General features: G+C 39.4%; 1 protein-coding gene across 3 annotated transcripts in view; it reads right to left on the bottom strand.

The window, feature by feature from the left end:
- Positions 1-26,916, bottom strand: part of DGCR2 (DiGeorge syndrome critical region gene 2) — a 48,953-nt gene that overhangs the window by 8,184 nt on the left and 13,853 nt on the right. For 2 of the 3 annotated variants that reach the window (XR_013957954.1, XM_080628932.1), the window contains exons 2-8: positions 23,155-23,187; positions 18,326-18,448; positions 9,203-9,328; positions 7,688-7,898; positions 6,669-6,745; positions 3,748-3,924; positions 2,453-2,656 (exon numbers count right to left, since the gene is read on the bottom strand). Coding sequence is in view for 2 of the 3 variants with exons in the window: in XM_080628932.1 (XP_080485058.1) it covers positions 2,453-2,656; positions 3,748-3,924; positions 6,669-6,745; positions 7,688-7,898; positions 9,203-9,328; positions 18,326-18,448; positions 23,155-23,187 (951 nt within the window). In the remaining variant the exon portion in view is untranslated. The remainder of the gene's footprint in view (positions 1-2,452; positions 2,657-3,747; positions 3,925-6,668; positions 6,746-7,687; positions 7,899-9,202; positions 9,329-18,325; positions 18,449-23,154; positions 23,188-26,916) is intronic. The other variant, XM_080628933.1, reaches the window with a different exon arrangement.

Here is a 26,916-nt window from a genome sequence, read left to right as displayed (position 1 = left end):
AGTCACACACCTGCCAACCAACGCGCCCTCCTGAACACACAGACCTGCTGTTGTTCCTCCTCCATTATACGGCAACACTAACTTCATGAACATCATAAATTAGTGCTATTAGCTGCCTTAAATAAAGTGACTTAAGTAAAACATACACACAGGCAATGTTGTAGGCAGAAAGTCTGACTTCCACATACTCTCCTTAGGCCAGCTACATCGACAATTCATGGACCTTCTGGGGCATCTTGGGCCTCTATCACACTCCATTACACCGTGAAAGCTCCTAACGTTCTACCTGGATAAACTACTGTCAGCGAAAATTAGATTAAAAAAGTCAAAGACTCAGCTTGTACACAAGATAAGTCATCACAAAGATTTCCAACCCACATAAACACAAATAGATTATTTCAGAAAGGTTGTTTTACACCTAATACAGTCATAATACCCTGTAACTGCACTAGTTGAGTCACTAGAAAAGTTTCTGCACTACCATCTCTTTCAAAGAGTTTTATTTATTTGATTACCTTTTCACAAACAGGAATTGCAGGTCTGCCTAAACAAGAGCCACACAGGAAAAAATGTTTTCTACCACATCCATGGAGCAGCAGGAAAGATTTTTTCCTTGCTATTTACCTTCAAATAAATGACGAGAAGCATCTTTCAAGGGAGGATAGTTGTGATTGCTCAGCTTACTCCTACCACTGAAAAACTTCCCTACTATCAATCCTTAAGTAATATTTGCTATCTACTTGTAATCATTGCTCACCCACTCACACTGTGAGAACTGATTACCTGCCAACCCAACAGCAGGATTTATCTCCCCCCAGTCTCTCCTTGGGTGATTAATTTCCTTACTGTTGATTAGTAAACTGTTTTCTTTCCTTTGCAACAGAGCTTAGGGAAGATACATGTAAAAGTTGGACAAAGATAAATACATGCTGATTAAAGAAAGTAATTCATTAATTTTGTCATCTGGAACAGCCATTTATAAACACCCAGAAGGAAAACTGAAATGCTTCATTTAAAAATTTCAGTGTTTATCACTAGCTGAAGTAACTTCATTATGAAGGAAGTTTGACAACTGCTTGATGATTCTTCAGCTCAAGCAAGAGTATAATGAAAGTCTCTTATTTAGCAACAGTACTGAAAGAAGAGCTTAAGGATCAGGAAGGATGTGGTGAAATACACTCTTCAAATCAGTATTCATGAAACAGTTAAGACTTACAGCAATAAGCAAGGATTAAAGAACACAGCACAAGGTTATCTCAGGTCATCTCATCCTGTCTGCTGGATGATGCTTTGCTCACATTGTTCCTCAAGATATAAAAAAAAGTGAAAACTCCTGGTTTTCCCCCACTCTTTCACCAACCAACCTGCAGCAGCACTAGCTACGTACATCTGTTAAAAGCTTAACCCTCAGAACAAATGTGAATGACAGCAAAGAGAAGCCAAAGGCCTTTAACGATTAACTTCTGTAGTTAAGACAAATAAAAAAGACTGCAAAATTGGAAGCCAATAAGCACCCCTTTTTTCATAACAGGCTGAAAGAGAAGCCTGTGATGGGAAGAGTGAGTTGACTTTCCATGTTTTCCATACAGAGTGCAGAATAAGAGTTTCTTAGTGCACTCACATAAGATTAGGCTCTTCTAAAATACCAGGAAATAACAGTGTTACAGAATGGCTGAGGCTGGAAGGGATGTGCTGAGATCATCTAGTCCAAACCCTGTTCAATCAGCATCAGCTAGAGTAATTTGCCCAGGACAGAATCCAACCAGGCGTTAAATATCCCCACAGATAAAGATTCCACAAGCAATCTGTTCCAGTGTTTGACCATCCTCACAGTAAATTCCAAGTAGGATACATTTCTTTTTACAGAAAAATACCCCCCCAAAAGAAATCTACATTCCCAAATGAAGACTGACAAACAGTCCAGAGTCAACTGAAGACTTTATTGATCCAAAACAAGAAGCTGCACCAAGATGCCAAATCCAATAAGCAAAGCTGCACGTCTGGATTATTATTGAACCTCTATATGATTTATAAACTCTGCTTCCGTGTGATCCTGCATGCAAACTTCCAGGCGCATAAATCCTCATGTCCAGGGAAAGATGCTTAATTAGTGCTCAGGAGAAAAGTACTTTCTTTTCATGACAACTAAACGCAGTAGAGGAACCACGCAAAAAGTGCTACTAAAAATCCTGAGTGTAGTGTCAACTTCCATACAGAAAATAAGCTACTGCTTCTCCTACACACGTAGCATCTAGGATGACTAATTATTTCTAGCCATGGTCTGAAATGTTCCGTTCCCCACAATTTAATATCTTACCCCACAGGGAGTTTGTACCCAGCAATGTTGAGGCATGGAAAGGATGCATCATTTCAAACAGTGTTATATCCAAAGATAACCAAGTTGAGCACTGAACTCATTCCTCTTGACAAAACTGTAGCAGTCAGCTCTTACCTGGGTCTAAGCATGTAAATTTGCAGCATTCCTTAGGGTCTTTTCGATACTGCTGACACCCTTGGGGCCGTTCACACAAAGCAGCCACACACATTTCAGGTTCACCATTGTGACATGTGCAGCTCAAACAGGGATCATTCCCTTTTGGAGTGAAATAGTAGCCTTCATCGACAATGTTGTCTTTGATATCAACACAAGTCTGGCCTAGAACAGAAACACACATCAATATCCAAGCATCTGAGAGCCTGCCAGACAGGAGTCCCGTTTATTCTGTTACATTAAGTGATTTGCAAACATAAGCAAACCATCAGTTAAAAGTCACGCCTTCACATTAAAGCAACTTTGAAAAGGGATCTCCAAGGAGTGGGGAAGATAATGGATAGTCTGGAGGCACAGAGGGATGATTTACTGCTCAAAATTGACAAAGTGAGTTTTAAGTATTAAATGGAGTTAACACACTTTCAGGGATGACCAAAAAGGTCCTCTTTTGATCATCATTTTGACAAAACACATGTCCTTCAATATCAGATACCAAGATTTTATTACAGCTCAAGTTAGACAAGGTAATATCCTGTCTTCCTATTTTTCAATATTTCACGTGCAAAAGCAGATAAAGGGCTGAATTATCCTCTCTTGCTATTCTGCAATTCTTTTCCCTGCTTTAAAGAAAAAGGAAACTAGAAAAACTTCAGGAACTGCAGTAAAAGTTCAACAACTTTTCTCCTTGAAAGAAGCACCATCAGTATCAGGTATCTTAAATGTTACCTGAAAATACTGCAAATACCTCTGTTGGTATCAGGCCTTCTGGAGTAAAGAAATGCAAGATACAGAATGAAAGCTGTATTTTTTCCATTTTAAGTAAGTAGCTCCACTTGCTTTTTTCACCCCCTGGTTCTAATCATTGGCTGAAAAGAATTTAGCAGGATTTGCTATATGCAAAATGAAACCAGAAATAAACATTTCCTCATTTTCATGTGACAATTTCAGAGTGGTATCTCCTAATAAGGCACTTTTTGTTTGCTTTCTAACTTTTTTTTCCTAACTTTTTCTCCTCTCAAGTATACTTTATTTTGGGGCGGATGTAGCTGCTCAACAGTAACCTTTTAGTGATAATCTGTACTGTGGCTGACAACCACATATTATAGTGTTCTTATTTATTTAAACCAAGCGGAAATCTAACTCCTACACTTTTTTAATTCACTGGGCAAAAGGTGGAAAGGATAACTAATAAATGTCCCCATATTTGTTATATTTAAGCACACAACACAGTAAACACTGAACTAAAACCAACTTACTCCTTTTGCAAAGGAATGAAGATTTCTCGTAGCAGTTTTCAGCATACCAGCTGTGTAAACCATGGTGCCGAAGGGTAGGAAAATGGAAACACTGAAGCTGGGCACAAAGAACGTTTTCCTTTTCAGACATAGCCGTACCAAAGATAGGGTCAGGGGGTAAAAATACTTCTGAAGAGCCTAGAACGAGATGCATTAATGTAAGCAGCCTGTAGGTATGCAAAGCTTTAGAAAGGCTCTGTAATGTCACTCATTTCATGCACACCAACTCTGCTACAAGGCTACTGTCCTCTAGCTTTAGCTTCCATTAGCAACATTCCTCCTTCCTCCGGGGGAAGGCAAAAACGAGGAGGGAAGGGGTGACTCACAGAGAGAACAGGCTGCTGCTTTCAAAGTACCGGGTAATTCTGTCATTCTGAACTAGCAGCAGTGATGTTCTAATATCTCTACAAGTGCTGCTTTCCAGAGTCCCATGGGGTTTGCCTACCAATAGTTATGCACCCTTCCAAACAACACTGAGATTGGCCATGCTTTCTACTAGTGAAGTAAGAACCTGCACCCATCTCGTACCTGGCACCCCAAAGATGTGTGTACATCTCTCGTGTGCTGTTCCCCCTCATCTTATGCTGCTCACTCAGAGTGCAGAGCACTGCTACGCAGAGAACAAGGCTCCAACGCTGCCTTTGCTGCTGCAGTGGTGGTACGGACTACGTGGTCCTTCCAACTCACGTAACTTAACAGACTACTATTGTGATGGGTTGCATACAGTGCAAGAGGTGTTCAGGGCATTATACAACTTTTAAAATGTTACTTTTAACCAGTGACTTGCTTCACCATTAAATCTGCTGGTATGCAAAGTTGCAGGGATTAATGGGAGACCAAGACAGCAATTATCAAAATTAGCCTAGGTTTTCAGAAGTTACTTTCCAAATCTGTATGCTTAAGCATCGATTTTATCAGCTCTTGTGGGTAGCACATTACAGGCTTCTCACATTACAGTCCTTTCAAGCACTTTTAGGTATGATGCTTATTTTTTCACAATGCAATTAGGTTCTGCTATCAGTTTTTGAAGCCTTATCTTCCACATCTCCCAATACTGGATTAAAATTTCCAAGCTAGAAGAGCCTAAACCACTTTTCAAACATAACAGGAATTCAGAGAGAGTCTCACTACGAGTCAGTGAGTCTTCAGTAAAGTTTTTCAGAAGCTACTGAATGCTACTAGGTACTGCTATGTACTTTATTTCATGTAGGTACCCCTTTATTAAATAGAAAGCTTGCAAGCAAAACAATATATAGGATTGAGAAGGCTTAAATGTATATAATGCATCAAATTAAACAAAACTTGTGATAAAAGACAAGTACTATTTTTTCTGCCATTTATGCCTTCCTGGTAGAAAACACTGTCAGCAGATGGCAGTGCAGTCAACCTTCCGAACACCAAAGAAAGGTCCTTCAACAGAAGAACGCCTTTTTTTTCCCCCATATAGGCTTCCCAGGAGAAACCTACCTACATAAACAGTTCTGTCCCGACCAGAAATCCCTATTATGAGAAAAAAGTTGGACTTTCCTCCCTTCCTGTTGCCCAAAGACATCTTCAGGTGCTTTGCTTTAAGGAGCCAATGGCAATGATCCTGCCTCCACAAGAAGCAGCAGTTTCCTCTGCATATTCCGTCAACTCTCTTCACTTAAATGATGGAATCAATGTATTTGGGCACAGCACCACACAGGGCTCTATTACTTCTCATGTGTCAAAGTATTTTCCAAGACCAAATTGCTCAGCAAAATTCTGTTCAAAATTATGTATCTGTACCTAATGGCCAGTTCTCCTTCCAGGTTTTCCATTACTGAAACTTGTATATGAGAAGAAAACCACTCAGATTAGTTTTCAAATGCTATACTGGAAACAACAGCACTAATACTTAAAAAAAACACCTTTCCATTATCTAAACCAGTACAGCATTTAGAGATTCACTTCTAACTTAACAGCAACTGATAGAGAGTAGATTTAGACTGGATACTACGAAGAAATTTTTTCTTGTGAGGGTGCTGAGGCGCTGGCACAGGGTGCCCAGAGAAGCTGTGGCTGCCCCGTCCCTGGCAGTATTCAAGGCCAGGCTGGATAGGGCTTGGAGCAACCTGCTCTACTGGAAGGTGTTCCTTGGCCATGGTAGGGGTTTGGAACCAGGAGAGCTTTAAGGTCTCTTCCAACCCAAACCATTCTGTGATTCTATGATATGACAACTTTAACTAATCCCTCAACTGAATTAATTAAAAATAACAAACATAACTCTGCATTTTCAGCAGAGGGAGCTGCTTGCTTTGCAACTAAACAAATTCAGTGATGCCTATCAGATTAATGCTCAGCTTTTCATATAAACTGGGATTTATTTTTGGTATTAGGTAAATTTTGTCTTGGTTTACGTAAACTATCTGAAGTACTGTAAAGTGAAAAAAATCTGAGTAATTCTCCAAAATTCAAGATTGGGTTTGCTTGGGTTTTTTTTTTTTTTGGTTACATAAAAAAACTACCAATCTTTAAAAATTTTAAAAAGCTAAAACCGAGATACGCTACTTGCACTAGTCTGTGCAAATACCAGAACCGGGAATCAGCAATTGATCTAGACAAAGAACAAGGAACTACAGAGTAGTTTCCTTTTCTCAGCTTAATCAAGGGGAAAGCCAAATAAACCGAAAAACATGTTCTTTCCAAAAGATACCAACGTGAAAACTACGAAACTTCTTACACTTGAAAATAAGATGCGTGTCAAGTAATAAATTCTTTTGATACTGCAGAGCAAAGCAGTTCCTCTTCACTATTTTAACACTATCACTGAAAGAAGTTATATTGTTCTTGCAAATAATATTCATATTTGAGACAGTTTCCATGGGCCATTTAACCAAGTAATAACTGGGGAGGCCTACCTTTATAAGCTACTTCCCAGTGACCTTCTAGAGAGTGATTTCGATTGGTAATCACATACTGATATCCAACCCAGAACCTAAAAGAAATTGTGTTAGATTCTAAAGATAAAAGCCAAAAATCATACTAACAAGTTAAATTACACAGAATCTTCCAATGTCTTTATAGTTCAAAGCTAACTTCCAAAACATTGATGATTTTTTCCTTAGCATTTCAGCCCATACATTAGCAATATATAGATATACAGCTGAAGAATAAAGGGAAATACTGAATGGTTTTCTACGTTTACAAATGGTAACTCACCATGTCTTTTATTTCTACTCATAAGCACTTTATTCTGTTTTTATAGCAGCACTTCAGTCTCTCAAACCCAAGAACCACACAAAAGCACCCAGAAGTCAAATATTTTATAAACATATACAACTAATGTCAGACTGTTCCAGATCAAGCCATCTAACTCTTCAGAGACAGAGATTCAGCATTACTGAACCGCTCCTGGTGATCTGTCAAGGCAGCCCATGAGCCTGACAAAAAACTCACAGGCAAAAAAAAAGGAACTGTTTGTGGTGAACTAAAAGTATGAAATGTCTAAAGCCACAACATTCTTACAATTCAAAATGGCTTTTTACTTCATTCTCTTCTCAAACTTGTAGTCTTTCATAGGACTTAAAAGGAAACAAGAATTCTGTTGAGTTTTAAATAATTATTTCTACACAAGCCAGGGCAGCAATAAGTCATTGTAAAGTCAATCTTCCCTGTTGCAGTTCAAGAACACTAGTACATTGCTGAGGCAGCCTGATGATAAAAACACTGCTGAATTGTAGCCTATCTCTGAATGTTAATTTAAACATAAAATACAGATGGCCACTGCCAAACTACCAATCAGCACACTCATACTGGGTAGTAACTTGAAGTCACTTTTACCATTAGATTTTGTAAGCAAACTGAACTACCAGCATTCGCGTTGCACAGAAACCATTCTCATGTAATACGAGATCTTTGCCCTTTCCTTCTTACTCACCTACGCTGGTCATTCCTTACAAATGCTTTTTCTTCCAAGTCCCACTCCTGTGCCAGGATAAACCTTAGCTCCTGGTCTGCAGTGAAGGTGGCGAGAGATCCGTTCACCCGCTGACATGTCTGCACAGCGTCCCAGTAGTTCTCCCCATTTAAATACACTCTGTAACAGCTGGCTGTGCCCTCATAGTGGTGCCATCCTGTTGGGCACTTTCCTAGGAAACATGAAGAATAGAAGGGAAACCATTCCCCCCAAATTAGGATCTTCAAGATAATGCATCCTTATCAGTTTCTGACTATGCAATGCATAATCACCTGGGTGTGTACACACAACATACTGCATATACTTCATCTCACCAGGAGGAGATGCATGTATTACAGATCACAGAAGACATGCTTTACTACGGCTTTTGATAAAGGAAAATTGTCATGAATATATTTTAAAAGATGCAACTCCAAGTAATGTTTCATTGCACTGTGACAGCCTTTAAAGCCTTTAACTAAGACTGATGATCTACCGTGGAAGATATTTCTCTGCACATCTTTGTAAAACCAATCAGTGCGATCAATCCAAGTCAAAACAAGCAGCAAGAAGCAGGAAATAAAAACCAGAGGTGGTCAACTTAATGATTGTGTCTTTCTATTAGGTGGTTAGCAATACATCCAACATGCTGTGAAGTTTTCAACCTACTTTTACAGACAGTCCTAGCAGTATTCACACAGTCCTCCTCCCATAGTCAATAATTAAAGACAATGGGGGTTCTGGGGCAACTGTTGTTTGCTTTGGAAAAACATCCCTGCAAACTGGATCTTTAGCAACAAGGTCACAGTGTGAACCACTGTCTCTGCTTTCTCTCAATTAACTCAACTGAGAGAATATCCAACAAAAGCCTTGAGACATTTCTGGATGAAACAGGCCCAGGGACTTTTGACAAGCATTCTTGGGGGTGATGGGTAACTAATAGAGAGAAACACAGAGACAGGCAGATGAAATTTAAAACAGACAGGAAATTATATTAGCACCTGCATTTGCAGTGTTAATTTTGCACAACACTTAAGAACTTCAAATACACAAACTGTTTTATGTTTGTTACATGCATTCAGAGCTCCTGTTCTAAAGCTGCTTTATTCTCTTTAGAAACAGTGATCTTTATCATCAAATAATGATATATAAACAGATTTGAAGCCCTTGAACTAAATATCTTTCTTTACCCTCCATTTATTTGGGATCATTTAAGATCTACTGTTCACATCACTAAGAAGGGACAGAATACAGCAGCATCACTAAGACAGAATATAGAATATACAGAATATACACAGAATATACCAATATCTAATATGCACAACATATTTATATAAAAGAAATGTATAAAACCCTTAAAAAGCGTGCATGTTAAGAAAATCTGGTCAAAAAGCTATGCAAGAGTAAAATCTATTAATTTCCCCTTCAAAAAAATTAGCCTGAACTGGTAAACTAATTAGCAGGAAGATGGCCCAGATTTCCCAGTCTGCAACTTACTGCTAAATCGGACAGGCTGTGCCACATTGACAGTGTGAAAGCGGGTTGTCTCTCCTCCTCTCCCTCGATTGTGCCTGGAGTCCACATTCTCCTTCCCATGGTAAGTTCGCTGGTCCCCTGTCAATCCTGGGGACCAGAAGGCATAGTCAATACTGGTGAAAGATGCAAGCAAAGGCAGATTTCATTTTATTAATCTTTCCCTGGGTTTTAATTCAAGACATATACAATAAGTAATGTAGGTAAACCAAGATGGTAAATCCCTGCTTGGCCATTTCACATGATATGTAACCAAAATACTTACAATTGAAAAGATCCAACAAGCCATTACGTGAGTCTTGCAGAGTAAGCAAAACGTTCTGGCAGATTCTCAACAGCCTGCAGTTATACACAGGACTTGACGCTCATCATTTCAATTGCTGCAGCAAACGCATCATCCCCAGCGCATTTTATCTGGTCTCGTTTACACAGCTACCTACACTCTACCTGCTTCATTTCACAGTTGTGTGTTCAAGGATATAAGACAACTTTTCCAATACACTTTCCAACACATTCTCTGAGTCCTAGAACAAAATTAAAACCACAAAAGGAAACCTATCTTCAGCCAGAAGAACAAGGGTTTCTAAAGGAAATGCTATCTTGCTATATCTGAAGCAAAACACATACACACCCTCATCTCAGTGTCATGGCTTCTAACAAGCATGCACAACAACTGGATTCAATAACTTAGGAAGAACACAATGCATGATGTTATTCCAGAAAAAGGGCTGGGAGCCTACCAGGAGTTCAGGTCGGGCTGTAGCCAGCAACACTAGCAAGATCCTAGGAAAGCTGGCACAGTGGTAGGGAGAAACCTTTAAGAAAGATGGAGATGAGCACTGGGAAAGATTAATCTGGAAACAAGGGATTAACCTTAAAAAGAGAAAAATGAAGAACCCAAGAATGTAAGCATTAGAAATATCTGCTAGCACATTACCTAATATTTCTAGATGTTATTAAAGTAATACAGTTAACCAGCACAAAGAGCTATTGCACACATCCATTTCTGTATAAAGAGATCAGCTTATTTTCCTTTAAAGCTGATTAGCTCTATTTAGCCTAGCTAAACCAAATAAACCAGTCATGATCCCAAATAAAGACAGGCTACACAGTTGTCTTCAACAGGTTTAACTACATCCATTTGAAATATGTTCAAAACCATGTCAATAAACTTTCCCGTTTCAGACTACCTTTAAAAAGCAAGAGGTCCACAGCAAATTCATGGTAATTTAAATCCAGAGTTGCAGACTGTTTGCTCTATTACCTGGGGGGAAAGACCTCCAGAAGACTCACCATTAAACAGTGCACTCCTTGGAACAAGTGTTAGCACAGATGAGCAGAAAGAATCACTAGCTAGAGCCTAGGAACAGCAGAGTAGCTTTGCATTCATCTGGCTCGAGCATACCGAGTTTGCCCTGGGTTAATGGGATAAGCAAGGGATATTTAATTATCACGTTATCCTAGGAATTACATGTCTACAGAGATAGTCTATTAAGAAATGGCCATGCATAATACACTCACGTGGCCTTACAGGAATAAATTAGTAATTCTATTGTTCAGTATTAAAATACGCTATTTATCACAGGCAAGAAGTTAGTGCCAAGAAATTCAGTTAGTCTACATTTCAAAGGACACAAAATGGTAAAATAATTTGACAGTGAAGATGGCTGATTATTTTTTATTATTTTAAAGACTAATCTAGCTTTAGAATTTGTTCTTAATCCTAATGGTTCAGTAGCAGTATTTACATTGTGATTTTCAGAGCAATACTGACACTAAAAAAGCAAACCTTTAATTATAGCAAGACTTTAAAAATAACACTAACTAATGCAGAACACTTTATCAAAGATGAACTGAGCTCAGCATGTAAAGTTCTATTTTGCCATGGCATTAAATGGTAACAACTAAACCCAAAGAACTAGTACGAACCAAACGCACAAAGAATTAGTTCCCTTTCAGAAGTGCGAGCAGATGCAACACCATATGGCTGACCCTCCATGGCTAAACAGAACGCCCACGAGGACTTAACAATTCACCTCCCCCGGGGAATAAAGCAGAAGTTCACAGGTTTTAACATGGGAGGTTAAGAAAGGGTTACTTGGGTTAGCATCTTAAAGTGACAGAATTTATGCCAGATGCTCTGAAAAATAGCTACACAGATCCCACACAGAGCAAGTTCAATCGCTCCTCACCCAGGAAGCAGGACACTCATTCCTCCCTCAGCATCTGTCCGTGTCAGCACACTTGCTGCTGAAACCAGGCAGGACTGAAGAGGCAGAAAGCAGCCACCACAAGTCACTTCTCCTTCAAGCCCAACGCTGTCAGATGCTTAATAAACTAGTGCTCTTCAAATATTAAATTGCTTCTATCTGACCTGAATTTTCAGTCTCTGAGAAAAGCAACAATGACAAGTGTTTCCAGGGCAAGAAAGAAAGAGATGCTAACAAGCCTCTAAGTTACCTGACTGCCATGAAGTCATTGCAGATCCTGGTGGCAAAGGCGTAATTGGACTGGTTGTCTATTGTACTTTTTCAGCACTCTGCAGAAAAGTTTTCTTCGTGCTCTGCTGTTCATGCTTCCTTCACAGAAGTATTTTTATCTTTAAAGGTAAATTAATAGTGCCACAGAAAAAGCTTTAAGATAACAACCTAAGCCAGAAAATCACAACCTAACCATGCTTGAGAGTTTCAGAACAGAAAAGCCATCACTTTTATTGCTTATGTGCACATTTAGTATTTTGAAAGCTATCAGATTTTGGAAGATCAGCTATTTTCCAAGCCCTTTATTCTTCTAGATACTATAACCAACAGCAACGGCAATATTTTTACTAGCCAAGACAGAGGCCTGTTTCCTTTGACTTCATACAATTATACCAGAAAAGAAATTTGATTGTCAGCTGGTGGGGAAAAGGGAAAAATGGGTTCAAGGAAAAATTCACGGGGTGCAAATTTCTTTTTTCTCCCCTCAAATACTACAGCACAAAGGACACAAGCATCCTCCAATCTGTTTCCACATGGATCAAGTCGCGCTTCGTATTCACAGAGCTTCTGTCAATTTACAGTTGCTATCTAATTCACTCTAGCATGACTACAGTCTAAGTATAGTGCTATACACCCAGAAAGTTGCCCAACACTGCTGACTCTGTGAGTATTTTCACTTGTTTAAAACTTAAAAGCTACTAATTCAGAATGGAAATATGCTGTGCTGGATGGCTCCTACTACATTTTATAGTGATAAACTTATTCAGATCTGAATGAAAACAGTTCAATAATTACTCAGAACAAAAATTAAGAGATTGGAAGGGGGGGGGAAATTTGCTTATATTTCTAACTACCTTGTAGCTGCACAAGCAGCCTGCAAAATTCAGCCCACAGGCTCACAGAAAAAGCTTTGTGCCATGGTACAAGTTTTGCTGTTCCTGTTGGGAACATGTTAAAAATGGAAGGGGAAAAATGCAGTTAAGTCTGAAAGAAATACGAGCTTTGTCATTACTCATAGAGGGTGGAAGGAATTCAGTTAAGTTGTGCATACTCTGCCATGTACACCCATGGAGATTACTCTGCTGCATTTATCCCCAGGATCTCAGCAATGCTTTCTTTGCACATGGTATCTCATTGAGGGAAGCCAAGCACACAAGCAGAGCAGAAAGCGCCTTTTTTGTTCCCCTCAGCACCTCCATCATTCAGACCAAGTAAAAGGAAGGGGAAAAAAAAGCCAAGTAGTGCAAATGAAACGTGAGCCAAAGAGCTGAGACCACACAAAAGCGAGAGCTGGCACCAGCTGAGACGGGAACAGGCTAGAACATACACGTGCCGAGCAGCACTGCATGGGGGAACAAACAGTACGCCAAATGGAAAACTGTGTTTGGCGGAGCTGGAAGAGAAACTGCAATCTGCCACACAGACCAAGGTCTGCTTTGCACCAAGAAAAGGGCAGGCAGGCAGAAGACACTGACTGTAATAGAGAGAGGTCCTTGAAGGGTTAGGATTCAAAGGGGGATATACTGGATTTTGGGGAGCTGAACTAGCTTCCAGAGTTCCTGTGTCACAGATGACAAGTCAGTCATGACAAACCCTTCACAAGGATGGATGCACTGTGTCAAATTATGTCAATATTAAACTGTGAAGCAGTCAGGTCTTGTCATATCTTATTTGTTCCAAAATTTGAGTTGCACCTGTTTAAACACACAGATTCCCAAAATTGACATAAGAAGCTGCCCTGTCCCCTCAGCGTCCAATTTTTTTGTCCAACACATTACCTACTACAGCTTGGAAAGCTTTTATTTCCATCGGATAATTTGAGAGGTGAGATAACTACAGGATAAAATCCAGTTCTGTGTCTAAAGATTTGGAAATACAGTTCAGAAGTCTCCAGAGAGGAGTGATTCTTCTGAAATAAAGCATCTCCATGCTTTGTATTATCAATTGTTCTATGCTAGGAAATAGATGCCAACCAAGAACAGCATCCTGCTGCGCTGAGCACTATTCAAAGTAATAGAACAGTGAAGTGCTCATAATAATTTAAAGGTGTTCATAATACTTTAAAGTAGGGTAAAAAGGATGACTCATATAGGAGTTCAGAAAGGGCTCTGAAAAAGGTGTGGAAATTATCAAGTTTTTATCATTATTATCTAGTTTTTAAAAAAAGAGATGTACTAAGAAGTGCACAAATGACAAGAGTCACTTGGACCAAACACAATAACCTTGGTGAAACAGAACACAAAGTTGTTTATGATGACTGCAAAACAGTGTGCTGCGCTGCTGCTTTATGGTACCTGCCTTCAGTGGACTCCACAAAGGAGATTTTGCAGCCTCAAAGATGATGTACTGTGTATGTGCTGGGGTAAGTGACCTCCAAGTCTGTACATTTCTTCCTGATAGGACTGAGGAAGTCCTTAAGAACAGCATACAAGAAGACATTACTCAAGATAAGTATTTACTGCTGGCTCCCCAGTAAGACTGTTTCTATACGAAATTAGGCTCCCAATCTCAACATAAAAACATGTAAAGTTGTACTGTTTACCACGGAACTGCAGGGCAGCTCATACCATTAACTAGCCTCTGCTTGCAACTGCTGGCCCACGACCATGGCCACCAGGGTGTCCAGCTCTCCAGTGCTGATTGTGGCCTCAGGCAGGGAAAATCTGAAACTTCCCAGTGTTCCTGTTTCTGACCAAGCAGGTCTAGAAAACAGTACTGAGAAATAACTTACACAGGAAGAATGCGGCATTAGGCAAGAGTGTGCACTACAGGATGAGCTGAAGGGTTTCAAATTCAGATGCTGGAAGAAGCCCAAGGACAGCTGACACCACAATCTGATCACTTATTCCTGGGAAGAATTCAATTTAAAACATAAATAAAAAGACAAAACAGACTGGTCACCAATATATTGCAAGCTGAATAACCGGTATGCATAGGAATTATGAGAGGCACTGGAGTTTGAGACATCCATTTTTTGTTCATACGTAACAGAAACAAACATCAAGTCTGTAGCATAAGATTAAAACAGGTAAACAGCCAGAGCTATACTAAACCCTGCTCCACTTGTACTGCTGTAAATGAGTTTTGCCCAACAGGCCTGCAAAGATGACAGTATACTTGAAGAAGCTGATCTGATATTCTGGTAGAAGCAAGTCTGGAAATCCCATGAGCAGTAAAAGGCAAACTGCAGAGCCCTTCCTTCTTCAGGGTTTAAGTGCAGAACTTTTTAAATGCAGTACTTTGGAGTACTTGTATAGAAACACAAGAGAAAGTGAGTAGAAATAAAAAAATTCCCATTTGTAAAAGTCCATATTAAAGATATCAATGCCTGTTTCTACCATTTCACAGAATACACCACTTTGGGATAAACTATTTTTAGGATCAATTACTGTCGATACGGAAGAGTACACAAATTTCCTAAGTCTCCACTGCTTAAGTGGAAGAGAGTTGCACGCACATGCTACATAAACCCTCCCAGCAATTTTTAGTATGCTCACAAGAGCAGGCAGCCAAGAGTTTTAGTCTACCAGAGATGAATTGAGGGTAATCACTGCTGCAGATTCCACTAACATTTGCTTGCCTAGTGGGAAGGGCAGGGGGAATAGCACTTCACACATTGCAAGTTCGGGACTGAAAAGAATTAAGTGTTTTAAAGGAAGATGATCATTCTGAAAAGAGACAGTAAGAATGAAAAAGGCTATTATGACTACATTCAGAAAAATACATGGCCTAGCAAAAATAGGCATTTCATACACTTATTCAGATGGTCAATGAATTAATGTTCTACCTACTTGTGTTCTGAAAAAATGCCATGAGAAATTATTCTAACAAAAAAGGTCTTAGGGTTTGGGCTGTTTCCTTGTACTTCAGGCAACATGTGATTACCAAAATACTTCACTAATTTATGATCCTCCGATTTTAATAGCAGCTTTGTTACTAATGTGAATGAATCAGACCTAGAAAAGGTGAACTAAGCCAACAGTGACAAAACTTACAATGTCTTTGTATTAAACCTTTGAAAACACCAAACATGACAAGTAGTCATTGAAACACACCTTCATCACCACCACAAAACCCTAATTCACTGCCATTGATCTTTCAGAGTTCCTCAAAGGCTGAAAAGTAACAAGCTTCCCAACCAGATTCAGAACCCTTTCTTGCAAGCTTTCTTTTCATGCTTCACAGACATTTCATACCTTTTAATTTAAAGATACTTTAATTCTCCATGTTTCCCAAGTCCAGGTGGCTTCATTAACTTGTTCTTTTAGCATTCAGTCTGCCTTTATTGAAATTAAGAACCTTAATTAAAAAGTATTTAAATTTAGCTGAATCATCTCACAATTGCTCATCTAAATCCAAAGGTATTTTCTAAATTTAAAGCTGCATCATTTCTTGTTAATTCAGTGGCCAAAGAAGAAAGTTATCACTCCTGAGTACGATTATGTACTACTATTAGCAGTAGCATTAGCTCCCCAATCAACTTACCAGGACTTAGTCTCTCCTATGACTAGTCATGTATGTATTGCCTTCCCCAACATAAGAAAATCATGCTCTTCCAAACTTATTCTAGCCTCATACTTTTTACTTCATGGTATTCCCCTTTATACTCCAGCCTGCCATTCACCTGCACACCAACACGCCAACCTGTCCTTATTCTTTACAGTTCTGAGTAACAGATGTCCTTCAACACCCATTTTGGGTCACAAAGCTGTCCCACCAATGTTTTTGTTACAGGTATAATAGAATTTTTACATCCTACACCAGTAGTTCTTGTTCCTCTGGTTTGCTGGCTACACTCCTTGCATTACTGTGCAAATATCCCAGTTCTTTCATAAACACCACACCCAGCTTTCTGGCTGTTTCACCAAGCACAGCCTTTTCACCAATTACTTATCCAATTACTCTTCTCATCAAGTGGGATACTTTCCTTCTCCATGCTGTCCATCATTTTCTCCCCTAGTATTCTTTATGTATGCTATTCTCCTCTCCCTGCATACAGACATGACAATGAATCAAATCTCTCTTACACATCTCCTTTCATTTCTTCAAGTTCTTCCTATCGTGTCAGGCCAGACAGCTCAGTGAGACCTACACTCCAAACACAAAAGCAAGGCCTATCTACTGAGAAATGTTACTTTCATAAAAATCCCTTTCCTAGCCATATACCAAACATTCTTTGTAACTCCAGTCCTTGAGTCAACACCATCCTGTTGCACCCTCCAGGCAACAACTTAAATCGCCGATCAGTACACTAGGCAACAAGAGAAGATAAAAATACTGTTTTCTACTAATGTAAATGTTCCCATATTCTCACAAGTGAAGCCTTCAGTGCTATTTGAGTAAATCCAAACATGACTTGGCTTCCCTTTAGCCACTGTCTTCCATTAACCTCCAGAATTTTACTAGGTCCCTATTTTTTCACATTTTGCCAAAGTTAAAAAGGAGAGAAAATAACAGCACAACTATAAAGGCATTTTTCTTTACGACATCCATATTGTAAAGAATATCCTTAAACAAGATATCAATGGCACAGCTTATTTTTCAATGTCAGAAGAAACTACCAACAGCTTTTTCCCCCATGCTGTGAATACATACACTACCACAAACTAGGCAAAAGCTTTTTAGAAGAGAGCATTGAACACATTCTTTCAATTATTTGTGCATACCACACACTGGTGAGATGGCTAACTATAGCACAGCTTCGGAGTTTGTGTGTTAGATTTACTTCTCTAATTCCACTAGAAAACACGTATATTTAGAAGAGCTCACTGCTGTAATATACTGATATTACTATTTTGTAGCACCTCTCTAAAATAGCTCAAAACTCAGAATGGTGACAGACTGCATGCTGTGATGACAGCTGAAAAGTTGATGCGATTCTCTCCCAAGCAAATTAAGTAGTTTGGTGGGAAAGAACTTGTTACAACAGTTTTTGAATGCACTTTAGTAACACTGTAGAGAAAAGTTTTAAGACACACAATAAAAGAGATGCACTGGCCTGTTTATGAAGAACAAATAAAAAGGTTCAAAATTGTGATTACGTATATTCAGAATCAAAAACTTTTGTTTGCCTTTTTTAAGACATCTCAGTATTCAGTAGCTTTAGCAGAGAGCCTCTGCTGGTGACAGGCTTCTGAAAGCGTATGATCACAAAAGCTGATGAAGAGTTAATACACCAGCTTGTTTGGCAGAACAAAGTTCTCCACTTAAACACAAGAAGCATAATCAGAATAGGCAGCAATAAAACAAGCTCTCTACCCAAGTCCAACAGTGTCACCCAGTTTGAGTGATATACAAATACAACCAAAACAGTAATTCTGAATTTAACCATAGGCCTATGTAGCATTTTCATTTAATCATGATTTTTTCCTTGTCATGAAAGTCTCTTTTTAGACTACAAACTCTCATCATCTCCAGGATACCTACTCAGACTGTAAGAACAGAAGCAAAAAAAACAGAAGACAATTCAGAGTTTGTTAATAATGGGTACAGTTCCATCCATCTATCACCACTATCAAATAAAAATAAGCAAATAACCTTAAAGAGTCAGAGCACTGCTGCAAAACAAGCTGGCACTGGGATGAGCAGTATTCTCAGGCTTACTTACCTGGACAGTCAACTTCATCACTCTCGTCCTCGCAGGTAGGCCATCCATCACACTGCCAATTTGAAGGGATGCACTGGATGGTACCACTCCGACACGCAAACTGCCCTGGGGTGCAGCGGAGCTCTAGGAAAGAAGAATAAAGTTGTAAGAATAAATAACACTTCAAACAAAGCACAAGTTTTACGTGTATTAATCATCCATTGTGTAACATATCACTGAATGCTAATGGACAAAACCTCCGGATAACTCAGCCTGTTAAAAAGCTGCTTTGTTTCAGACTATGTGGTTAAACTATGTGGTTTTAATAGTCAGGAGGGCCAGCTTCCAGTGCTTGGGAAATAATTCTCTTAAACATCCTTGGTAAAAACTTCCTGATAAGGACACCATGGGAGCAGCTATCACCACAGAGTTACCCATTTACTTCTTGTGGGGCACTGAGGACTGCTTATTCACTTTTCTCAGAAGCAAAGTTCAACAGAAATATGCTATGGTAGTTAAGTGCTAGATCACACAATAAATTCAGAACCCTATTTCCATTCCAATCACTATGTACAGCAGGACCCACTAGACTTGTGCACATGTCCAGCCTAATACAGAGCCATTTCATAGACCTATTTGTAAAACAATTTCTTTAGCCATGAATCTGCTTTCACTTTCTAGCTTAAGCTCTTCTGTAGCGCTTCTTCATGCAAACATATCCTTCACAAGAAACCGTCAATATCTGCAAACATTTAGTTCCTGCTGCTGTAAGAGTACTGCCTACTTGCCATCATTATACTGTCAGACCTAATTAGCATTATAAAAAGTACAATTTCTACATAGCTTTTTCATATCAATTCCATCTATCAAATGCCAGCACCTAATAAAACAGCTTCATTTTGTGTCCCTCAAAACATTTTGCATGAGAAAAAAAACATAATCTGGCTATACAAGAGAACAATGGCAGGTCTGCATGTCCTCATTAAGCATCCATAGGTGCACTTTTGCACCAGACCATCACTGCCCATCTTTCTTCTGGATGGTGGTTGCAACAATTCCAAAACCAGCGTTTTTGAACAATTTTGCACGTTTTCCTCTCAGCAAGCTACAAAAATCCCAGGTAAATCATGTCTAAAGAATGACCACCTTATGCGGGCGGTGATTGTGAAAGGATCAAGTAGGTAACTTTGCAGGGAGAAATTTAACACACTAGCATGTATTCTCTCGTCCACAGTATACAACCTAAAAGCAACTGTAATTGCAGTTATTACCTTCTTGAAACACACATTTAAACTAAATCAAGACAGAGGTCACATTTAAGTGTTCAGACAACATGACCAGCCATAATAAAACCAGTCATCATGCACTCTCAATAAAAGCTGCACCTGTACACCTAGTAATTGGTATAGGATATTGATAATAGGCTTCTAATTTGATGTTAGACTAAAATCCAGTTCCAGTACTGGCTTCTCTGCAAAGCACAGACCTGCTCTTCTAGAAAAATAAAAGCAGCACATCCTCTTAGCAACCACCTACCCAAGAGCAAACATCCAGGTCACAAAATGGCTAAGAACTCACACAGACCTGCCAGACTACTGACAGCCACAGCGAGACAAGAGTATGCTCACCCAGTTACAGTTTCACTCAGTCCAAAGAGCTAACAGGGAAAATAATAATAATAATCATAAAAGAGTCTATCACCTTAGGTCATAATAATTCCCTCTCCCTGAACAATAACTGAATTTATGTCTTTAGCCCAAACAGGGAAAGGGGGAATAAAACCTGTTATTCCCCCCGATTAGGGGGAAAAAAGGTTAAGCTTCACTTGCCCAGTGCAGCAGAAGAGGAGAATTTAGTACTTACCTTTAAACTGGAGTTGGGGGGACCCACACCAAACAAACCCAAACACACACAAAACCTCCAGCTGAAGTTAAAACTATTCAAATTTGAATCTCACAGAAAGCAGCAAGTCTTCAGTAAATCATTGCAGCTTCTTTCACCACTTTTGTGCAATGTCAGCACCCAGCGGAAGGCTTCTTAGAAAGTTCTATCATTGCAGTTCCAAGCACAGAATTTACACTGGAGACTGTGGTAAATATTTTAACACATGAAAGACTATTCTCAGCCCAGCTCCAGTTTTCCACTGCTGCATCCCCTTGTAGTTACGGCAAAATTCAATTCAAAATTCAATACTTCAGATAAACCCTTAATTTCTTTACTGCTTGATTGTAATGGAAGTCACGCACACACCCTTGTGAAGAAAGCTGTTCTGCAGCCCTCTGGTTTCACAGGCAGCATCCACCAGGAAAGCACAAGTCAACATGCACATGGCAAAACCAGTATACTTTTGTCTCTACAATTTCATACACGTTATTACTGTTTTATGTACAATTACATACAACTGGCTCAGATAAAAGGATGACTCCATCCCAATATTATGGGCATTAAAAAAATGCCAGTTACATGCTGTAATGCCATTACTTCCTGTGTTATTTATCTGAAGAATGTGGACACATGGAAGAGTAGAAAACATTTCTATTAAAACACCACTCAAACCAGCTGAACAATCGTTCCCAATGGAAACCATGCTATGTCAGATGCACTTATTATTTCAGACCAAGGAACACAAACTGCTATGCAATTCTACTGCAAAGGCGTGGGGGAAAAGTGACACTGAAAGAAATACTGCAGAATTAAAATCTCCATTTTCTGCAAACACTGCCAATAACAACTCCTGAGCTATCCTAAACCAGGGCTCATGTCCCCCCATGTTAATGAACTACATAAATCTTGTGCAGTTACAGAAGGAGTTTCATCTGAATTGTTTTGCTTTGACATGATGACTATTGTGGCTTAGCACAAAGAGGAACAAGATGCAATCATCTGAGAAATTCTAACTGCCCCTCTTACTTGTGCTCAGGGTGGGTTTAGACATAACTGATGGCCTCCTTTAGGACTGATGTTTAAGAACAGCAGTTTCAGAAACCTCTTGCCACTGATGGAGTGCAGGTTTTTCCACTAAGGCCCCACCATACCCATACTGGTGGCTGTCATCCAGACCAGATACAGCAGTGGGTGGGAAGGTCAGCAGCACAGGCAGCAGTGCAGGCAGCAGAGCACCTGCCAACACCATCCTCTTAGCCCATGTGTGCCACACAGTCCTGGACACCAGGCTCATGACTCCCACAGCAGAGCACATCAGCTAGCCAGGGCACGTGCCTTCAGAGGTAAAATACATACATAAAAATAGACCAAAGTCTATAATGAACATATTTGGCCAAGGAACAGAGAAATTTGGGAGAGGCGAGGATGCACAGAATAGGTGCTATTCTCCACAACCCTGTCAAGCACTTCATTTCAGTAGTCTTTTTAAGTCAAAACAGCAGAAACATGAAAACATTTCACGCCTGTCTCTCTGCCCTAACCATTCTATGATTGTACCACAGAAAAAAAATCAAGTGAGATGGCACCAGCAGCAGAACATGATTCATGAAGATGCATGAGCCAAGGTGAACAGTAGCACAACACAATGTAACCATGCACCTTTCCTGAAATGCAAGTGATCACTTAGTGGATGGTCAGACTTTGTTCTTTCCAGGACTGTAGTAAATTACAAAAAGTTCCTTTATCCATACAAGATCCCAGTTCTTCAAAAGAACAGCAAAGCTCCAAAAATACCCATCCCTGTTTCATTCCTGAAGCCAGTTATCCCGCACTGTTCACAGCTATTGGTGGTAACTCACAGCAAAAGCAGATGAGGAAGAAAACATCCTAACCTTTCACCTCCTAGCAGCACTAAAACCACACATTTTCCACCAGCTGTTAAAGATAAAGCATTTTGTATTTTCAATCTTGTTAGGAAATATGTAATGGCACAAGTTCAGCTGTAAGCCAGCAGCTGTGGGAGCAGAGGCACCGATACCACATTAGCTAACGGCATCAACAACTGCCTAGAAGTGAAAAAATGGAAATGCAACCACCTCCAGCGTTCATGTACGACGTGACAAGTTACAGCAGCACTATTATGATTCACATAAGAGATTCTAACATAAAAGGCTTCTTTTTCTTTCAAGGATCAGATGCAGCCTTAGCTCTGCTACAACACAAAATTGAGTATGCTGAAATTTCATTTTAAAGCGATTAAATTCATCTGGCATATGCTGGAAAGATGGGAGGCAAGTAGAACATTGGAAATAGAAGCAGTTGTAGTTTTTGCACTATACACAGTATAAACTTACAAAACATCACAAAGTTTAAGCAGTCTGAGAACATGAAAACACTTCAAGCAATGGTGTCAGTATAGTCTCTTCACTTCAGCATCTCAAAGCACTTGTACAACATTAACCCTCAACAACCTTGCCAAGCACTGCATCATTCTGCCAGTGGTTACAAGGAAGTACAGAAAAACTATACAGCTTGCCAAAGGCTACAGATAAGACTAGGAGCAGAAGTCAGCTGTACTGACTGCTGCTTCCATGTTTTCATGACAACACTGTGTTTCTTGCCAAAAACCCAAGGACCCTGCTGGTTCACCAGCACACCCCTACCTGAAGGAATGTCTGCCTGTCAGAAACATCAACAATTCACAATAATCCATCCTCTGGTAACACTCCACCTGTCGTCCCCAGCAACAGTTTATTAAGAGCTATGAATTGGCCAGAGACAGCAAGAAACTCCTTAACTGTATATACAAAAAGAAGAAAAATGGAAATCAGGTTCAGACCATACACCAGCTCTACAAGCTTAATATATAACCAAAGCTAAAACTTACTGTCAAGTGAAGGCCAAAAAAACCCAATACCAATTTGCTGGGACACGTTAGGTAACACAATCTGCCACAAGCCACTCACCTGAAAGAAGTCTTGCCAAAGCTAGACGTGGACCTGTAATTTGAAATTTGAAAGAAATCTTACAAACCAGTTGGAAGCTTAATCAATAAAGCACCAGAAATAGCAGGCAAGATTATAAATACATTTAAAATGTACCGTACAAACAAGAAATTCTCATTATTATTTTTCTAAGTCAGTGATGAAACAGACAAGATTTTTCACTAATAGAGAAATTTAGGTTTCATACAGGGAAAAAAAAAAAAAAACCCAAGTTTGAGGTTGTTGCTTAGATCCTTACAGAAAGCTTTTCTTCCAGACATTTTCCCAATTACATGTTGAATGCCAGGTGTTTCACAGCACTCATCACGTATTTCAACATAGGGCTCAACCAGCTTTTTAAGCTTTCTTTAGAGCATGCTAATTTCCAGATTTTCTCCTAAGCACTCAAAACAGACATTTACTAGAAGCATTATCCACAGGAAGGACTTCATGACAGATGCATAAAATACACACACACCCCCTGCTTTAATTTCCAGCCAGCTTCACATGTTTCATAAAACAAACACATTTTTGCCATTATAAACCAATCCAGGAAGCCCTTTCAGGTTTAATCATCTCTTGTAATCTTTCCGTGTAATTGAGAACATTTTCCTTCTGGAGCCTGAGCACTGGGAAGCCACAGTGCATCCTTCCTGCAGATGCACGCTTGGTCAGCACACTGCCTGGGCATTACAGTACCTGCAACCTGCATTTTCTGCTTCATTTTAAGTCTTTCCGAGATGCGTTTGTATTAGGACACCTCCTGCTTGTATTTACACTGGAACTAATTTCTTATTCATCTTTCACTTTTTTATTGCAAAAGATAAGGGATAATTAGTCACTCAAATAAACTGTTTTGTTTGAAAGAAAGGCAGGGAGGATCTATATCCAATACCTGAGACTACTTTTAAACACAGTAAATCTCATTTTAGAGCTTCCCAATATCAAATCAAGATTGTTACAGGCACATGAGGCAAAGCATTGATTCAATACAAGCTCACCTTGCTAGTTCAGTTTCCTGAATGAATTTGATCAGTTGGCTTTGAAATAGCAAGCTTTGGATCAAATAAAATTAATGTAGACTGACAATAGCTTAAAGTCAAATCAGCTACAGTTTGTCCCCTACAACCAGAAAGACTGCATGCTCCAACTAATTCAGCAGAAATATAATTGTACTGAGCTGGTATCAATTAATGTGGAATTTGGTCTCATAATAGTTGTCTGCCAATGAAGCTAAAACATCTACTAATGTATTATAGTTTTTAAATATTAGCTCTAATAGAAGATGTTTCCTATATGCTGGGACTATACACATCTCCTCAGAGGCAAAGCAGTTCATTTCAGCCCTCTGCTACCAGAAGCTGCCCTGTGAACACAGCTGGAACCTTCACTTCTGTACCACAAGAAAAGCCTCGATTACCAACCAGAGTCACAGCTCTGACCATGAAAACCTGCACCAGGTCACACCACCACAGGGGTAGGAGAAGCTGCAGAGGTGAAAACAGCTCTTGGGAATGATCAAAAACCAGCAAGCTCTGAAAATGCTTACCAAGTGACAGAAACCAACTGCACATGGACCTCAAAAAGCACCTTTCTAGTCTACCAGCACCATTTACTCATCAAAACACTTCTGCAAAGACAAGCTGGTGGGTAAATGAGAATGCCTTGATACTATCTTCACAGGACTATTTATCCTCCTTCAGTTTAAGACAGAGATGTAAAAGTAACTCAGCCTGAAGAAATGCTACATCCAATAGAAACGCCAGAGGTCCTGTCTCAGGTACATATAATAAACATCTCCTGGACAGCATTAGGTGAACACAAAGTTTTCAAAATCCAAATTTCAACCTTGTATTTTCAAGAAACTGAAGTTTACCATTACAAGAACCAGTACAAAAACAAACAGTAAAAACCAAATCTCTCCTAAAGCAGAAATGACCAATGTTCTTAACTCTGATACATAAACCACTAGCGGCACAAAAACCTTGCTGACTTGGCAATTCACCATTTAAGAGGTAGAGATGAGGAGCCAGAAGTCTAAATTAAAGGCTCCAAAATTATAAGTCTCAGTTCAGGAGAGTGCTTTGATACAGAGCTTAAATTCAGTGACTGCAATCACTAATTATGAAAGTTTCAGTTCTTCTGGTTGCAATGACTAAATCTCTCTTTATTAAAGAGATTCACCAGTCAGTAAGGTCTGATACTTGAAGAAATTCTTTCGGTAGCTAACACTACAGATGCATGTTGGCTTCAGCATTTACGCAGCAACCATAGATCTGAAACTATTTCAGTTTTTAGTACAAAGAAATGCCACCTTTCATTTGTTACACTAATTGTTTGTTCTCGTCTGCTGAGCTTCATTTGTATGGAAACTGAAATTTGATTAAATGTACAAACCCAGTATTTAATGTTATTCAATTATAAGCTATTACTCTGAAACGCACGTATTGGGAAAGATAAGCTTGAAGTACATGTTTTGGGTTTGTATGTAAGGTTTTAACGAATAGTAGCAGTTTTGTGTGTACCTCAGACGTAGTTCACTCATTTTGGTCACATTTCTCAAGGCTGGCTCTGGTACATCCTCTAGCGTAATTTTTATCTACAGAGTGTGAAGGAAAACAAAACACAAAAATACTTCCTGCTTTCTCAGTGTAAGTCACTCACTGACCCCAAGCAGATGAACCACCTCGTAAGAGAACGTCTGTTCTGATTTCAGAGACAATTACAGCTAGCAAAAGTCGATTTAAGCATTAAGAAAAACTCAAACTACAAGTGTTTAGGCCAGTAACTCTTCTTATTCAGATTTTAACTTGTCCAAAAGATCTTTCTTATATTAATACTAAACCTACATACTTAAAGGCCTTGTACCTACATGTTGCACTATCGTTTCACATTTAGCACATTTAAGTTTACTAAAAGTGAAAGCTGCTTTTTTCTTAAATTGTTGTTTCTATATAACCTGATCCATTCTAAACTGGATGAGCATGATCAGCTCCTAGCATCTTCAGCAAGAAGCCTAACCCCCTAAGTCCTTGGCTCCCGGAGATTTTGCTCAACACCAGCGCTCAACAAATGCCCCAAAACAAGCATCAGAAACACAACAAAAGGAACACCACGCCCATCACCATCACACAAACACATACACCTCCAGATCTAATATTTATGCTCAAGTGGAAGCATAACACAAACAGTATTTCTCTAGACTGGTATTTACTGAAGTAACAGAAACTTTAAAATATTTTTAATATTCCCAATACAACAGTACCACAATGGTTTTCTTCATTTAATACTCAGCAGATTCATGTAAAAGCCTATCCTTAATCTAGTTCTCTGCACTTGAAAAGCAGCTTTCATAACTAGGACTTGTCTCAAGTCCACAGGCGGAGTTCACCAGAGCAGGTACCATATCCCAGAACTCCTGAAAACCTGCCAGCTTGTGAACAGCGCTGCAGTCCTGCCTCTGCTCATGGTGTCCACAAGTCAGCTGCTGAACAGTGTTCAGTGACAGAGAAGCTGACTGCTTGAGGATGTTCTGACACATCTTCAAGCAAGTTCTGGTTTTAACCTGTCTGTGAGGTATCACCAATCCCACGCAAAGGCTCTGCTCTCAGGCAAATGGAGCTGTACCTGAATGGTATTTCCCCTCGGCTCCAGATCGCAGAGTTTTCTCTATCTATTAATCTCCCACAGGTTTCTTTACGTCACTTGGTGCATCTTACTTCCATTACATGGTTTTAAATTTAT

The sequence above is a fragment of the Psittacula echo genome (assembly GCF_963264785.1).
Source record: "Psittacula echo genome assembly, chromosome: 13".
Lineage (NCBI taxonomy): Eukaryota > Metazoa > Chordata > Aves > Psittaciformes > Psittacidae > Psittacula > Psittacula echo.
Note: the sequence above shows the minus strand (reverse complement) of the source record. Positions and strands in the feature narration are given on the sequence as shown.